The sequence below is a fragment of the Vigna unguiculata genome, chromosome 6 (assembly GCF_037176805.1).
Source record: "Vigna unguiculata cultivar grain cowpea cultivar isolate G323 ecotype 2 chromosome 6, ASM3717680v1, whole genome shotgun sequence".
Lineage (NCBI taxonomy): Eukaryota > Viridiplantae > Streptophyta > Magnoliopsida > Fabales > Fabaceae > Vigna > Vigna unguiculata.
Genome location: NC_140797.1, coordinates 48,556,968 through 48,575,259, shown reverse-complemented (window position 1 = coordinate 48,575,259; position 18,292 = coordinate 48,556,968). Strand labels below are relative to the sequence as shown.

General features: G+C 31.0%; 2 protein-coding genes and 1 pseudogene across 3 annotated transcripts; 1 reads left to right on the top strand and 2 right to left on the bottom strand.

Annotated features, from left to right (window-relative positions):
* Positions 1–2,517: 2,517 nt before the first annotated feature.
* Positions 2,518–3,598, top strand: LOC114187612 (protein EXORDIUM-like 2 pseudogene; annotated as a pseudogene).
* Positions 3,599–6,839: 3,241 nt separating this feature from the next.
* On the bottom strand, positions 6,840–10,393 carry LOC114188232 (phospho-2-dehydro-3-deoxyheptonate aldolase 2, chloroplastic-like). Its single transcript, XM_028076799.2, has 5 exons — positions 9,863–10,393; positions 8,807–9,084; positions 8,341–8,617; positions 7,828–8,073; positions 6,840–7,309 (listed from the first exon to the last, which is right to left on the bottom strand). The coding sequence occupies exons 1-5, from the start codon at positions 10,298–10,300 to the stop codon at positions 7,052–7,054; spliced, it is 1,497 nt and encodes a 498-aa protein (XP_027932600.1). The 5' UTR covers positions 10,301–10,393; the 3' UTR covers positions 6,840–7,051.
* A 2,005-nt stretch (positions 10,394–12,398) lies between these two features.
* Positions 12,399–16,863, bottom strand: LOC114188700 (polyadenylate-binding protein 2-like). 2 transcript variants are annotated; one of them, XM_085675226.1, is made up of 7 exons: positions 16,705–16,863; positions 16,445–16,547; positions 15,581–15,651; positions 15,290–15,316; positions 13,016–13,207; positions 12,805–12,935; positions 12,399–12,724 (listed from the first exon to the last, which is right to left on the bottom strand). In XM_085675226.1, exons 1-7 carry the CDS (start codon positions 16,750–16,752, stop codon positions 12,676–12,678), a joined length of 621 nt encoding a protein of 206 aa, XP_085531352.1. In that variant the 5' UTR covers positions 16,753–16,863; the 3' UTR covers positions 12,399–12,675. The 2 variants fall into 2 exon arrangements, with proteins under 2 accessions (XP_085531352.1, XP_027933101.2); XM_028077300.2 differs by lacking the exon at positions 15,290–15,316 and having other exon boundaries at positions 16,705–16,862.
* Between the last annotated feature and the right edge of the window lie 1,429 nt (positions 16,864–18,292).

Genomic DNA, 18,292 nt, shown 5'->3' with positions numbered 1-18,292 from the left:
TATAAAATTTATAATCTTGATTTCAATTTAATTTTCAAATATATCTTTTTGATTTAGTTTAATCTTCATATATATATATATATATATATATATATATATATATATATATATATATATATATATATATTCATATATATATATATATATATATATTTAGTTTCAAATTTTTTTTTAAAATAAAATAATATCGTTTCTGTCTTAAATTTTAGATCATATTTATTTTTTATTTAAATGTTATATGGATATAAATTGTATGATTATTTTTTTAATTAAATAATGTATCAAATTTTATCAATTAATATATGATATATTAAAATGGTAATTGATATTTTTTCTTTTAAAAAATGTAATTAAACTTAATTAATTAAAGGAAAAATTAACCACGAAACTTAATTTGTATAACTACATATATGTGTGATATTAATAATTTAAAATTGATATATTAAATAATAATTATAATTCAACAATTAATATTAAATGGTTAATTAAATTTTATCAACTAACATGTTATATGTTAAAAAGGTAACTAATTCTTGATTAATTCTTTTATAATTAATTTAATTATATTAAGTTACATTTTTCAAAAGCCAAATGTTAATTACCTTTTCAAAAAGTTACATACAGCTTTTACACTACATAAGTTTAAAAAGATGTAAAAGCAATCTTTAAAAAATTTACATACAAATGTTATAATAATAATTTTATTTCAATGTTTTACATATTTGTTGCACTCATAATTCTATAATTGATAATAAAACTGGAATAAACTATGTAAACATAACATTATCATCTATATTAAATTAATATTTTACTTTGTTGTACTCATAAGTTTATAATTGATAATAAAATTGGAATAAGCTAAGTAAATATAAAATTAACACCTATGTTAAATAAATGTGTCAAAGTTAAATTTTTCACAAAAAAATAAAAATAAATTATTGTATAAACTACTAAAAACTTGTAGTAATTAACCAATGTTAGATGTAGATAATAGAGTTGAATTAAATACAAGTTTAAGCATGAAGGGAATGAATAACAAAAAATAAAATAAAAATAAAAGAATTTTGACAAATTTTAGGATTAATAAACCTTTTGTTGTAAGTTATATGTGGGAGCTTGTTTTGTTCGTTGTCAATGATCGAATCATAGGTTATGTGTAGGGATGGCAAAAATACTCGCGTTCGTGGATATCCACGGATAAAATCTGCGGCGGATAGTTACTACCCGCGGGTATTTATTACCCGTGGGTAGCGGGTATTTTAACACCCGCTTATAAATGGGTCAAGTACGGGTATTATACTATCCGTATCCGCGGGTACCCGTTATCCGTAAAAAATTAAAATTTAATTTATATTTTATTAAGTTAAATTTAACTAAATTTAAATTAACAGTATATTTTATTATATCAAATTTAATTATAATTATAATTAAAATTAAAAAAAATAAAAAATTTTATAAAATATATAATTTTCTAAATATTTGCGGGTATCGGGTATCCACGGGTACCTGCGGGTTTTAAAAATATTTGCAGGTATTTTTTAAGCGCGTACCCGGCGGATAAACAGGCGGGTAGCAGGCAAATTTTCTTTTTACGGATCGGGTTATGGGTAGGCACTATCCTTGCCCGACCTGACCCGTTGCCATCTCTAGTTATGCGGAACATACCAAAGCTGACTTGCACTTTAAAATTATGTATTGCAATTTTCAAATTTCTTTAGTTTTATTTATTTGCTACTTTTTAATTTTAAGATAATTTTAATTATTTATCTTTTTCATTTTTTAACCTATTTTTTAATTACGTACATAGATTTTTATTGTAATCTAAAATTTAAAATTAAAATAGAAAATATTATAAATAATTTATTAAAGTATATAGATAATCTATTACAAATTTAGGTAGAAAAACACAAATCAAATTTTAGGCATTGAATTTGAAATGGGAAGGGAGGAAAAAAAAAGAAAAAAAAAACTCAAAAAGTTTAATCATCGTACAAATTAATGCTACTAACTAATTAATCTTATTAAATAATTAATCAAAGCCGTTAATTTTTAAATCTTAATTGCTGACTATGAATGAATCAGAAAATATATTATTGAAGTTGACTTGATCAAATTGTACAGAAAGATGTATTCATTACTTTTTTAACTTGTGCTATTAATCATAAATTCGAAGAGTATTTGTTATAGGAAACTCATGTTGAAATTATGTTAACTTCTAAAAATCTTAAATTCTAACGGTATTTGTTATATTAAACTCATTTTAAAATTAGGTTTCGGATTCTACCTTTTCAGTAATATTTAAAAACATATAAAATTGATTCGTAAATTTGAAAAAAGATATAAAAATAGTGTGAATTAGGATCCGGAGATATAAGAAGAATACATGCATTATGGATTGAAGTTATTTGATAAATAATACTTTGAAAAATGTGATTAATATTTTATTAAAAAACCTGGAATGCAATAGTTAAACCATTAGAGAGAAAGAGATGCAGAATAGTATAAATAGGGGTCCCTAATCACTCATCTTCCTCGCCCACAACACAAACGAAATCTCTATTCTCTCACTGCCATAGATAAAAATGGATTCCAAATATTTGTTAGCCATGTTGTTGTGTTGTGTTCTGCTACAGCTAAAGCCCAGCGTGGGGGCGCAGCAGAAGCTCGAGCTCAAATACCACAACGGCGTTCTCCTCAAGGGACGTTACACCGTTGATATATTATGGTACGGGAGCTTCACCCCGATCCAACGCTCCATAATTGTCGACTTCATCAACTCCCTGAGCTTCCCCTCCGGGGCCCAATCACCCACCGTGGCCTCGTGGTGGCAGACGACGGAGAAGTACAAGGGCGGCGGCACCACGACGCTGGCCGTGGGAAAGCAAATAATGGAACCATACTCTCTCGGGAAGCACCTCAGCGAGAAACAACTATACGACCTGGCATCACGCTTCAAGGACCTCTCTGCAATAAGCCTTGTTCTCACCGCAAAAGACGTGGCGGTGGACGGCTTCTGCAGTGGCCGCTGTGGAACCCACAAATCCATCAGCGGGATGACCCCCTACGTGTGGGTCGGCAACTCCGAGACCCAGTGTCCGGGCCAATGCGCCTGGCCCTTCCACAAGCCCATTTCCGGCCCACAGACGCCGCCGTTAGTTGCACCTAACGGTGACGTGGGCGTGGACGGCATGATCATAAACATTGCAACTCTGTTGGCCGGAACCGTGACTAACCCCTTCAACGGTGGGTATTATCAGGGTCCGTCGACGGCGCCGTTGGAGGCCGTTTCGGCTTGCACGGGGATTTTCGGGAGCGGGGCGTATCCGGGTTACCCGGGGAAGACTCTGGTGGACCGGGCGACGGGAGCGAGCTATAATGCGCAGGGCAGTCACGGGAGGAAGTTCTTCTTGCCGGCGATGTGGGACCCACAGACCTTCCAATGCAAGACGTTGGTCTGAAGGAAGACTTAAGTCAACGAAGCTCAAGCTGGTGTTTTGTTTTGGTGTTAAGTGTTGCGTGTAAATTCCTTTCTGCAAGGTCAAATCATTGAAATACATGGAACAATAAGATGAAGGAAAAACATTTTTATTTATATGAATCAATCATATCTATCTTGTAATTTCGAATTCCATCTAAACTTCTTTTATATCATAATCCAACAATGACAGCATTAAATTTTAAACTATTTAATGTCATAAATTCATAATATGCACTGTACATTAAGGAATCTCTTAAGACGAAAAAAATCGTAATTTAAAGAGTCACGTTCTCATGGTTGCATTAAAATTTTAGTTTAAAACACAACAATAGCGCAGTAATTAATGTATATTTTTATACAATTTTTAATATTTTCATTTTCAAAATAAACATAGTATACTTACTCTACTCGGCTAAGTTCTAAAATAAAATAATAGTTAGCTTATATAAATAATTTAAACAATAAAAACTGTATAATTAAAGAGTCTGTCATGCATTGCATGTTTAATATTTTTCAAAATATAATATAAATCAGTTAATATTAAAAAATGAAATATATTTTGAATAAATTAAAGTAAAAAATGTAATTAAAGAGACCTTTATATATATATATATATATATAATATTTATTAAAATTTTCAAAATACATTTAAGCTTGATTAAATCGGATAAATAGTTTATATATGCATTTATGGATAAATAAAAATGATAAATGAAGTGAAATCAAAGAGAACAGACTATAACTATAAAAAAAAAAATCTTAGATAAAAATTAAGTTCAGTGACAAAAATATATTTAAAGATTGATTTTCGAATTAAAAATTAAATTAAAGATTAATTCACTACAAAAAAAAAATTATTAGTAACTAATTTTAGTGACTAAAAGTTGTTAGTCATTATAGTGACCAATTTAGATACCAATTTACAAAATTAAAATTTATTGGTTACTAAAATAGTCACTAATATAAATAAAAAATTATAATTGGTCACTAAATTTGTCACTAATTAGTTAGAGACCAATCTAGTAACTAAGTTATTTTTGTAGCCAAAACTTAGATAGCTAATATTTAGTGACGAGTTTTCTTTGGCAGCCAAAACTATGGTTGCTAATTTTAAAAACTAATTTAGTGATCAATTACAATTTTTTATTCATAATAGTAACTATTTTAGTAACTAATAATTTTTTTTACCTTGTAAACTTGTATTTAAATTAGTCATTATAGTAACTAACAACTTCTGGTCACTAAAATGGGTTACTAATGAAACATTTTCTTGAAGTGATTCTTTTAATAATTAAAATTTTGGTAAATAATATTAATGATTAATTTAAAGACTAATTTATTATAAAAAATATTTTAATTATTAATAATTTTTAATTTATAAATTATAATTTAAAATAGTCATTATAGTAACTAATTATTTTTTGTCATTAAAATTGATCATTATTTCAAATATTTTTTCTATAGTTTAATCTTTTAAGTTTCACATTTTCAAAATCTATTTGTTTTTCAGTGGATATACTTTTAATCTCTTATAATTTTTAATTATAAAGTCACCTTTCGTCTAATTTTTAATTAGTTTACTTATATTTATTTAGTATGATATAAAATATAAAATAAAATAGAGCAAAATTCTTATTAATTTTTTTTTATTAAAGTCAATAAAGTTTATTTTATGATTTCCAAAGAATATTAAATGAAATTTACAAAGAAATAAATGGATTTTATCTTGTCTACCTTGGTTATTTCTGCATGTTATTTTGTCTCGATATCAAATATGGTAATTTTTGTGATTAACATAACATAGTGACTTTTTTATTGGATGATGATAAACGAAATTAAAGACAATAGAAAAATAAAAACTAAAATATGGAAGAAGGGGTGGTGAAACAGTAAAAGAAGCATGTGAATGAGATAAGGCCGAAAAGAAAGTTAAAAGAAGTGGTCAAACAGTAAAACAAGCATGTGATAAGGTTGAAAAGAAAGTAAAAACAAAAACGTTTTATTTATTTTTCAATGTTATCTCACAATTGTTGTACGGATGAACCTCACATGTTTTCACAGTTTGTTAAGACTGTATTTACTTTCTTTTTAAATTTTGGTTTTCGTTTATCCTCCTCCAACAATAAAAGTGACATTTTATATTAATTACAAAAATTATCTCAAACAATATAACAAAAAAATAACACGTAAATAAATAAATACAACTAAACAAGATGATAAAATCACATCCACGTCATCCAATAAATAATAAAAATTTAATTGAAAAATATTTAAACTTTAACTACTCAGTAAATAAAAAAAATTAAAGTCAACTAAAAATATCTAAATTATCATGAATTTGAAACTTAATTAAACTTATGTATAAATGATAAATATCTATGGAAACAAAAAATCAGTTTCTATTTATTTTAATGAATAAACTAAAGTAATTGTATTAATGTACTTATTTAAGATATCAAAAAAATATAGTATTAATGTACTCAATCCGATTAGTTACGTTGAATTTTATTAATTATTGATTCCAATCCAGTGTAACCTAAGTTAATCAACAGTGATAAGTTTAGTATAAATAATCTCGAATTTAATCTTATACTTAAATTGAGTGTAAACAAAAACTAATATTATTAAAGAAAAAAAATTGAAATAAATGTTTTTCTATAATTAAATGTTACATTCTTTCCAAATAAATGTTTTCTCATACAAAATTTTAGAAATAAATTTTTTCCTTTGATTTAGCATTTCTATAAATGCCATCTTCTTTTTGAAGATCTCTTTCTTTATTATTTATCTTTTAGTTAGTTGGATCAATTACAAATGATGGATTTTAATTAAATAACACAAAAATAAAAAGAATAATAAAATAATTAATAGTAATAAAAATATTATATTAATTTAAAATATATTTTTCCTATAATTAAAATCATGTTTGACAATAAAATTTAAATTAATCAACTAATTAATTAACAAAAAAAAAATTAAAATAATAAAATTTCAATAATTAATGATCCAAAAAATCTTAAAAGAAAATTTGGAATAAAATTTTTTATATTTAAAATTATTTTTAACAATAAAATTTACATGAATGAATTAATTAATTAACATAAACATTTAAAAAATAATAATATTCTATAATAGTGATAAAAATCTTATATTATAAAGGAAAGAAAATTTGGAATAAATATTTTTCTAGAGAAATATGGGAAAAAAAGACCATTTTTTTTTCTGCCAATCTTGTTTTTTTCACATTATGATTTAATTACTCATTGGCACTAAGAAAAGGGAATTCTGAAAAATTGATGAAAAGACCTGTATATTACTTTGTCATATCATAGAAATACAAACTAAGAAAAAATATATAATATTTAACAAATTTCACCAGGATGCTTTATTACGTAAGTTATAGCTTGAAATTTTACTTATTACTCAATACCCAGGCATAAATACACACACACACACACTTTCTCCAAACGTTAAAAGTCCAAGTCTGCAAGTACAACAAGATGTTTTATCTGTCTTGTAACACTCTCACAGCACAACTATTAATTATGTTTATGCTATTTAAGCTGTTTGTGTCTAAAGTCCAAGAGATTGAGCTGAATTGAGCCTTCTTTTACGCAACCTTTCTGCAATATTGAATGCAAGCTCGAGAGACTGAGAAGCATTAAGCCTTGGATCACAGTGAGTGTGGTAGCGAGAGCTCAAATCATCATAAGTAATAGTCCTTGAGCCTCCAACGCATTCTGTCACGTTCTGTCCTGTCATCTCTAAATGAACTCCTCCTGGGTAGCTTCCTTCTTGGTCATGCACATCAAAGAATGCCCTCAACTCAGCCTATCATCAAGTACCATTACACTTTCAATTATACACCAAAAATAGAAAACTGAAACTCAAATATTGAAGGACAATCAGAAAGCACAATTGTCATAAAAACAGATAAACCACATCCAAAGTTATATACCTTCTACTAAAAAGCTGCTGTAAATTTGGATATAGCACTATTTTCTTACATTAAGTAAATTACTTGCCAAACTATTTATCTGAGTATTATCTGCCAGATCCATATGTTCCAGGGCAAAACTACTTTAGAAGAATAGGTAGAGGTGATGAACAATTTTTATCATTAACTTTATCCATCAACTTGATTGAATTTCAGGGATGGAAAATACAAAGATCAGAAAATTACCTATCCACAGAAAACATTTATGAGTTAAATTGCATGCATGGTCTAGGATTAAAAAACAATGACCTAGTAAAGACCATACTTTTTGCCACTTCTGTATTGACCGAAAATTGGGTATAAAACAGAAATATATATCTTGGAAAAAGGAATAAAGTATGAGTGAAATTACTCTTATTGCATCAAAAGAGCGGGTTTTTAAACCAGATGGAGCTTTAATGGTGTTCCCATGCATGGGGTCGCTAACCCAAGTGACAATTTGTCCTGCTCTGCGAACTGCCCTGATGAGATGAGGAAGCTTCACTCGCATATTCTCAGCTCCCATTCTAACAATTACTGTAACTCTGCCAGGCTTGTTTTTAGGGTTGAGAATGTCTATCAGCTTCACAAGTTCGTCTGGCACCATCTTATCACTCACCTGAAAACCATGTAGCAGCCCTTTTCAGCAACTGCAATTTTTTGTCATAAGCAAGCACAAAAACTACTAATTATTTCCAACAGGAGCTAGGCCATTCAGACATGATTGTAGTTCAAGTGTTGATGGGGCATATCAAAATATGATTATAACAAGTTAATTGAGACAAGCTTATGCAGGGCATCATTTTGACTATCAAATGCAAACAGAATAACAAATAAGATAAACCAAATTAAAGACCACAGACAAATAGCTTTATGTAAGCATCACCTTTATGCCAAGTGGATTAGCAACTCCTCTCAAGAACTCAACATGAGCACCATCAAGTTGGCGGGTACGCTCCCCAACCCACAGCATGTGAGCTGAACAATCATAATGAAGCCCCGTAGTGGAGTCTTCCCTAGTAAGTGATTGTTCATAAGGGAGAAGCAAACACTCATGTGAGGTCCAAAAGTCTGTTGTACTTATGATTGGGTGCTCGGATGTGAGCCCAGCAACATTCATGAACCCAAGGGCCTCATCTACCCTACGAGCCAATTCACGGTACCTGTTTGCCCACACAAAAAAATGAAACATCATAAAAGTTGAGAGAGTCCTTAGCCTTGTACTATCTTTTGAGTAATATGGAAAGGGTCCGTTTTCAAACCAAACCATTTTGGATAAAGAAGAATAAGAACTAATAAACACCAACGATTCAAAATCCATAAATAAATTTAGAGAAAGTTAGAGATGATACCTGTCTCCCTGTTCACTGTGCTCCATGAAATCAAGATTCCATTGGTTAACCCTTTGCATGGCAGCATAACCTCCTGTGGCAAACGCCCTCAAGAGGTTCAGAGTAGCCACAGATTGGGTGTAAGCTCTAACCATCCTCTGGGGATCAGGGATTCTGGATGCCACATCGAATGCATCGCCATTCACATTGTCACCTCTGTAACTAGGAAGCTTCACTCCATTCTTCTCCTCAAATGGATCTGATCTTGGCTTTGCAAATTGACCGGCCATTCTCCCCACCTGAAGCACCACATCCAATAACTGAAGCTTGTCATCCTCATTCATCATAAAATTTTGAACCAACACGATGTAAGACTATCTAATCATTGCTCATTGGAAGAATTTGATCATGAGGTAAGTTTGGAGACAAGACAGAACATCTATTAGAAATAGAGTTTTTCTTTTCCAGCGGAGAACCTTTTCTAGCTTTGTATCTAAAAAGGTTCCAACCACAATAAATAAAAGACACAATCCTCTTCCTCCAAGTTGGTTACTCAAAAAGCAAAAGCTAAAGCTTTAAATTAATATTTTTCTTAACCCCAGCATAACACATCATTCTCTTTTAGAATTTGGGTTTGGACCTAACTCAGTCTCAGTTTGAACCTAAGTGAGGGTTACTTGTTACCCCCAACATTATACACTATCTATTGTGAACATATCGTGATTTCTAACTCATTTCTTGGACCAATGACTAAAACTCTTGAATTTAAAATTTACAAGACAAGACTAGACATGATTGTGAGATGACTAGACAGGTAATCTGAGGACTCTATCAACCATTTTACAATTCAAGTTTTTATCTTTCTCAATCCAAAAGGTATATGCTCGTGTAACCAATATCGCTCCCACTTACACTACTTTTTTTTTTCTAAACCAGGGCTCATTCCTTCACTAACTCAAACACCAAAATCTATCCCAGAGAGAAATTAACAATTCACAATAAAAGAAAAAGGAATCCTTCCCCAATAAAAAAGAATCAAATCAGAAGATGAAATGAAAGAACGGTGAAAAGATTGACCTTGATAACAGGCATTTGGCCACCGAACATGAGGACGACACCCATTTGAAGGAGGACACGGAAGGTGTCACGGATGTTGTTGGCATTGAATTCCTTGAAGCTCTCAGCGCAATCCCCGCCCTGAAGGAGAAAAGCGTTTCCCATCGCAGCCTGACCCAGTTTCTCCTCCAGATTCCTGGCCTCGCCGGCGAACACAATAGGGGGAAAAGAAGAAAGGGTTTGGAGAACTTGATCCAATTCATTCGCATCAGGGTACTCCGGAAGCTGAAGCGCCTTCTTCGTCCTCCAACTATCGATTTTCCAACTGGTCGCTATCGGCGACGCCGTTGGCTTGGCACAATTCCGAACAACGACGGATCTCCTCGGAGGCCCGAAAATGCAAGGTTTGACCTTGACCTTGATTGTGATAAGGGATGCTGAAGATGAGGCCAGAGCCATTCTCTGTTTTCTTCTGTTCAGCAAAAGGTGACACTTTGATTGGTATCAGATGATTCTACTCAAACCATGTAGCATGCATATATATAATTGTCCGTTTTAATCTTAATAAGGAAAAACAATTCATCTTTGATGTTTTAAAAACAAATTATCACTATCATAGAAAGAGTCTGTCATGAAATAACAGAAAAGAGGTTTGACCCTTTTAACGTTCCACTCTCGTTTTAAATAACACTAAATGAAGAATATTACTTCAGATTAAAAAACTATTAGAACAATAACCTCACACTACCATACTGTTATTAATTTTTTAATAACCATTTTCATAATTTAATCTAAGATATAATTGATGCACATCGTACTAAAATTAAATTCGTATATTTATTTAGTCGTTATAAAAATAGAATAATTGCATCTGTTTTTTTTTTTTTTTCTTTTAAGATTGTAACCAAAGTGTCGTTATACAAATTAAATAAATTAGTCTTTCATAATAACTATCGTTTTATGGATGAGTTAATTGTGTTTTGTGATATTCAAATATTTTCTACTTTGTTAGTACTATTTTTCTTTTATTTTTTCGCATGAATTTTATACTCTCGTTTGTGGTGGAATAAAAATTTTAAAAAAATTATCTGTGAATATTTTTGCAGGAAACATAGAAAACAATTTATAAAGAACAAAATTCGTACAACAGTGTGAAAAAAACAAAACTATGAATTTTCTTTAAATGTAAGGAAGTAATCGATTTCGAAAATTATAGAAAAAAAAAAAATTCACAAATTTGATAGAAAATATTCTCCAAAAATATGCAAGAAAACTTTACAAGTTTAAGTCAGTATATGAGTTTTTCTATGGCACAATGAAAGCATAGTATAAATTAAAAACAGAGAAAAAATAGGTTTGAAAAATACAAAAAAAGGTTTTATGTTTTGAAACAACAATCAATTAACGTATGCAAAATTTCATGGAAATAATAGTGAGGACGGATTAACAAAAAGGCTTTTTTTTTTTTTTTATATATAGTGTAACGTGTAGTTGTCTATATAAATAATAACAATAAAGAAAATGACCAAAAGTAATTTTTTCAGTTTAATAACAAAATTTAAAAATTATATATTCCTTTAATGATATAAATTAAGAATTAAAATAAATAAATTTAAATGATAAATATAATAAAATCTTACCAAAAGCCTACTAAATGTATAAATACTTTGTAGCACCTTTTAATTAATTTAACTTTACTATTGTTGCTTTTTTAACTTATTTTCTCTGTATTTAAAACTTTTTCACTAAGAAAAGAATTAATACTAATTCTACTAATACTATTTATAAATAAAAATTTCCTTTACATATTAATTAAGAATAAAAGAGTTATTTTCTCTACTCCATTTTAACGGTCATATTTTTTGTTGTTGTACACCGTTTGACTTGAAGTCATCGTGCATAATCTGGGTGGTTCAGTATAGTGATTTAAAATCAAACCAAGTCATTCTTCTGATCATGCTTTAATTTTGATGAAACATTCAAACTGTAAGATCATTGATAATTTACGTTGATGATATGATAATTACATGAATGACGAAAAAGGTTCCAGACTTCAAAAGCATTTGCAGATGAATTTGAGAAATAAAGTTTGAAAGGGATAAAGTATGTACACTGAGGTGGTTACATCAAAGAAAGGCATGTTTCTATCATAGAGGAACACGTTCTAGACTTATTTTTAGAAATTAGCAATGCTTGATAGTAAGCCAACTAACACTTCTGTTGTTGAAACCATCATTTGGGTGAATACCCAGATCAAAACCCACTGATGAGAAGAGTAATCAAAGGTTAACAGGTAAATTGTTTTATTTATCACACACCATCAGATATCGCCTGGAGAGTAAGTGTGAGATGTCAAATTATGCAGTGCCAAAGTGAAGATCACATGGACGCAGCAATTTGATTCTAACAATAATCATTCGGATATTGAAGGTTATACTAAAGTAGATTGAACAGGAGATCTACATCTAATTATTTTATCTTTGTTACCTTAACAGGAATGGTACTAACAGTTAAGATGATCATGAAGAAGTGAGCAAGATATTACAAAGAGCACGAATGAGAAAATTGGATAAAACCCAAAACCCAGGTATTAATCACACTTGCGAAGGAAACTTTTACACCAACGTAATCCAATATAATATAACAATACCAAAGCAAAGCAAGTGCAAACACCACAATTTTACAAGGTTGGCTGATAAGTAAACGCTTAATCCTCACACAGAACTGGTTGGATGTTCCCTCCCCCATGTTCAATGGCAAAAACTCTGACCATGAAACTACAAAGGAGTAGAAGGGTGTCATTTAGTTTAGTTCATCCTACCCGAATTGGACAGTTAATAGTAGGGGCTGTAGCGCATTGCCATTCTGAACCTTGGGACCTTTCTGCAATTCACAGACAGGTGCTGTTAATTTTCCTGTTGCAAGATAAAAAGATTTGAAAGGGATGATAGATTGTTGTGTACCCATATCCATATGGAGAATAGATAAAGGGAGGTGCATATGGGGTTCTGCCTCGAAAGCCTCCCGCGTAAGGATTCGACTGGCGAGAACGATACTGTTTCATCCCTGGTATATTGGTCCTTTTAGCTGTCACCTGACAAATGCTCAAATAAGAAGAAATGATTAGAAAGGGGAAGCAGTCTTTTCAACAGCAATACCTTCTAGCTCTCTAACCTTTAATTGGCGTCCATGAAGTTCAGATTCATTCAAGGAAAGGGCCTCCTGAACAGCCTCCACCTCAAGGAACTCAACATAAGCATAACCCTTGGGTTGGCCAAACTTATCAGTTCGAACGGTGACTCTGTTTACTGTTCCACAAGACTGAAAATGCTGTTGCACTTCTTCAGGAGTGCATGAATAGTCCACCTGTGGAGAATATCAAACCCATGAGACATTATAAGAATAAACAAACAAGTAAAGCCAAAACATTCACCACATGTCATGTTTTCAAGTACTTGTTAACACCAAATAGAGGTTAAAAGATGATACTTACCAGTTTCTAGTCTACTAGTACAACCAGACATAATTAGCGTCACTAAATATCACTACAACATTTAATGAAAGAAACACATTTTTAAAAATTCAACCAGCCTCGTCAACAAAACCATCTGAAATAGATATAATAATATATACATTCAATATAGAACTGTTCTGTGACAGCTATCAAATCACTGGCTCAGGACCAAAAATGATGAAGATCAACCTTCTTTGGCAGAACAACTAAGCTCTGTTTATTTCCATATTTGGAATCTCCATAGGCTGAAAGCAAATTATTTTTGCTTTAACAAAACTGTTACAGACCTCAGATATTGTAATATAACCTCCAAAACTTGATCTCATGAAGTAAAAAAGGCACAACAAGTAGGCAAAATGCAAACAACTATACCAATATAGGTTTTGCCATCATTGTCATTACCAATGCTAATGGAATAAATTTTGGGCTTTGAGCAAGTCAGTTAATTTCAACCAGTAAAAGAATAAAAGGTTCACAACATACAGTAGATTTAAAGCCTTCCCCTAATAAATTTATTGTTTTACCTAGCCCATTTAAGATTGAGGAAGAAACAAAACCCAAATCATCTCTTAGCCGCCATGTGTTATATCTGAAACATGGCTGTTTTAGCAAGCTGGAAAGTTTCAGGGATGCAGAAATATTTTGCCTGGTCCATGTGGTAGCAAGATTTATCCTCTAAAATGCAAGGTAGGTCACAGAATAAAGTGCCAGCAGAGAAATGGGGAAAAAAACTAGGAAGTGGAATTTTGTAAATCCAGAAAATATTATTCAGTGGGTTCTTCAAACCATTGCTGCTGCTGCAGTGTAAATTGAAGCTCTGCCTGCAATCTTGAGCAACTAGATGGCTGCTGGGGATGTGCTGCCTTGTGTGATTTGGAAGTCTCTGTTTCTGAGTGAATTATATCTGGGCTGGCTTCTGTACCTGCAACTATCCTTGGTTCCCATTATTAGCTGATTTGTGGGTAATTTGTTAGTCATATGCAAAGTTTCATGCTTTGCTGGTCTGCAGGTAATGCCTTTGCATTACCTGCTTCTTCCAGTTAATGTCAGATTTATCTCATTAAAATGTCATCAAGAAGTATCTGTTTTTTGAAAAATCTTGAAATAACTATAATCTTTTATGCATTTTGAATTACAAAATACTTATATGCTATTGTGAGCGAAATTTTATTATTATTGCTATTATTCATTATTTGCTTACATATATTTTACATATATTAAAACAATATAATTGTGCATTTCTACCTTCCAATGAGAGGACCTAGGATTTTGAGAACCCCACTGACTGAAGTGCACCACCTTCCTTCTTGATCACTGTTTATTTATCCAATTTTCTTTCTTTAGTTTTTTTTTTCTGGTGTGAAGTATATCAGATAACAAAAAAGCCAATAGTCTAATCCCAAAGTAGAAAAAGGGAATGACAACAGTCCCCTCACCATGAGAGAGAATAAGTATTACATGAACTAGCACCACAGAAAGTTTGACCAAGTGACAGATTTGCATGCATAGCAAGCATTGTACCCATAAAATATGTCCTCTTCTCACCAATAGGAGTCCAGATTCTTTATCTCCAATCCACACTTAATTGGTTTCCTGTCAATATCCCATTGCAAACACTTGGAACGTATACTGATACAAAAAATCCTAGTTAAAGATTTTTCCTTTTCACCTTTGATGACTTCATATTCTATTCTTTTTATTCTTTTTTTGTTGCCTTTCTTCGTTCCAAAAGAAAAATATGGAAACTCACAAAACTACTTTCCTCAACAAATACTTCTTTAAAGCTCGTCATCTCCTTTATCACTCAATGTTTCTTTTGTGTTGTATATTTTGTTTTTTCAACTCCATTTTTTTTTTTCAATAACATACATTGCTAACATTTTTACCCTCCAAATATATTATAACATATACTTTCAACTGCTGCAATACAAAACCAGAAAACTTGTAGTTGGAAGCGTGACCTGCGATTGTAGTCAAAACATTATGTCAAAGCAGGATGTCACTGCTTGGAAAAATACTAAAAGTTCAAAACAGCAGAAAGCACATTCATCATCAAAGAACTTTAGAGGCTAGAATATGATGAAGCCCGACATATTTATTGACCAAAACACTTTGGCTCATAAAAATGAACCAGACACTACATTCCCTTAACCCATATCATGAACGATGACAGATGGTGAAAGCAATCAAGCACAATAACATATACAGGGTAAGAGAGAGCTCACATTGCCTACAAAGACTGATCGAGCATCTATTTCCTCTCTGTCGGCCTGACTTACGGAAGCAGTTGCAGGATCTAATTTGGCAAAAAATAATTAACAACGGAGATTGGAGTCCAACAAAATACATTGTAACAATATATGTTATGCATTAAAAAACAGTTGTATGCACAATATCAAAGAAAGAAAACAATTTCGAGAAAAAGGTGAGGGGGAAAAATAACATAACTGATATTTGTAATTCAAGAATCAAAGAAAGGTTCTTCCGAATTTTCAAATAGAAGTTAACAAAATTACTAGCGCTCTGGCACAGCAATAGCGGCATTAACCTTTTATTTTTAATTAGGAACGGTCATTAACCTTTAGAAACTTTCATCGTTTTTTAGAATTTATATGTGTCCGTAATATATATTATATAGACTATAGACTTCACAAAAAAAAGATTCGAAATTGCGGTTATACCATATCTGCTATCCCACTGTAACGTTTCTGGGGCAGGCCACTACATACCACTATCCAAGATTTCAAATACTGATCTCGAATGGGTAGAAGGATATGTATGTATATCTTATGATTTATGACCAAACTAGTTAGATTGAATTCCCCATTACCACCAAGAACCTAAAACTAGTCTACTGATCAAAACATATATAACCAAAGTATAAAGTCAAGACCCGTTGTAGAATCCTACACAGACAAAAAAGAAAAAATAAACTAATTTCAATTTTGAATATATCCATCCAACTCACTGCACACTACAGCATTTTCTTCCCAGAAGGTAATTTTCCAAATTAAAAAAAGAAGAAAAAAGTGGTTTCAAATATACATTTTTTTGGAGAGAGAAAATAACAAAACAGAAAAAGGAGGCACCTTGAACAGATCCCATTTCCTTCTCGACCTTGGCCTGCATCTCTCGCAACGCAGCAGCTTCATCCTCCATCTCTTTCAAGCGCTTCTTCATGTCATCCAATTCCTAAGCCGAAATGATTTGGCATCAAGGAACGAACAAATTAGGGTTCAAGATTGAACGGTGGCAGCACCAGACAGGTTTGATTCAACGAAATTAGGCGAATGCAGAAAAATTGAAATGGAAATTAAGAAAAAAGAGCAAGAAGGGAAAGCATGAGTACTTCGTTGGCGTCAGCTGCGTGCATGTCAACGTCGTCATCGTTTTCCATGGCTCCGCGAAAGAGGAAAACCTGCACCCCACCCTTTGCTTTGCTTCCCCCCTCTCCCTTCAACCTGTGAGAGTGTCAGTGTGAGAGAGTACTTGGGCCTAAGACAAGACAACATTTTTATTTTATAAGAATAAGAATAAACATAAACATATTTAAAAAAGATAAATACAAGACAGTTTAAAAAAAAATTATATATACTTGATATACAATAAATTTCTAAATTTACAATAATAAACAAATTTTTAAAATCGTAACATCATATTTCAATATTCATTAACCGTTATTAAATCTTTAATTATTACCGATTTATAAGATCCGTATTATATTTCTTTGTTCAGTGCATTTTCTTGACTGAAAAATAATATATTATATACTGACAGAAAATGTTTTGCATTTTAAAATTCTTCTCTCAAACTTTGTTAGTATTGGTTAAAAGTTGAACTTACAACCTTTGGTACCTTCTTTTTCCTAATTTTATCATTAAACCACGTTATAATTCCTCTTTAATCAAATTATCTTTATCTTCGTTCTAACTTTTTCACATATAATGAAAAGTGAAAGCTAATTTTGAATTAATTTGGCATACAAATGTTGCGAAAAAAATACTTGAAAATTCAGTAAATTAGGAAATTAGATAATTATTTATAAATTGTAAAGAATTACTTAATAATTAACTCATGCATGTATCTCTATATTTAAATTTTATTAAATATTTTATATTAGAAAGATTAAAATGGGCACAAGAGAGTGAGAAAACTGAAAAAAACTATTTTTTTAATGGCTTAAATATATATATTTGATTTTTATTTTCATTGTTTTTATTCAATTTAGTCTTTATTTTTGTCAAATTTTTGTCAATTTGGTCATTTTTAGTAACAGTGTTTAAAGTGGGGCACAAAGAAAAAAAAAAGTGGGAGTTGCTTATTACTTCTCGTACAATTGTTTAAAATTTATTGATGATTTTTTTTTGTTATCGTCCAAAGATATGCACTTCTTATGTACAACAAATTTGATTATATGTTACAAAAATCATCCCCTATTACTTCAACTAGGTGGCTGACAAAAAATAGGGCAAACTAGATAGGAAAATAAGTGGGGCGTAATAAACAAATATGTGAGAAACTGCATATTATTTTTCGTACAATGTTTTAAAATTTATTAATCATCCCATGGATGTACCTGTTATGTATCCCGAATTGGATTATAAGTTACAAAAATTAACTCTTATTCCTTGCACTAGGCCAACTTGAAGAAAAAGATAGGTCAAACCAGAGATACAAATAAGTGGGCTCAAAGAAAAAAAAAATGGGCATTGTTTATTACTTTTCGTACAATTTAAAAAAAAAATGATTGATCAATATTTTTTTCTTATCATCCAAAGCGATGCACTTCTTATGTATCTCAAATTTGGTTGTAAGTTACAAAAATCATCATTTATTACTTGAACAAGGTGGTTGGTTAGCTTGAAAAAAAAAAAAAGCCAAACTAGATAGGGAAATAAGTGGACTTAAGAAACAAATAAGTGAAAAACTCCATATTA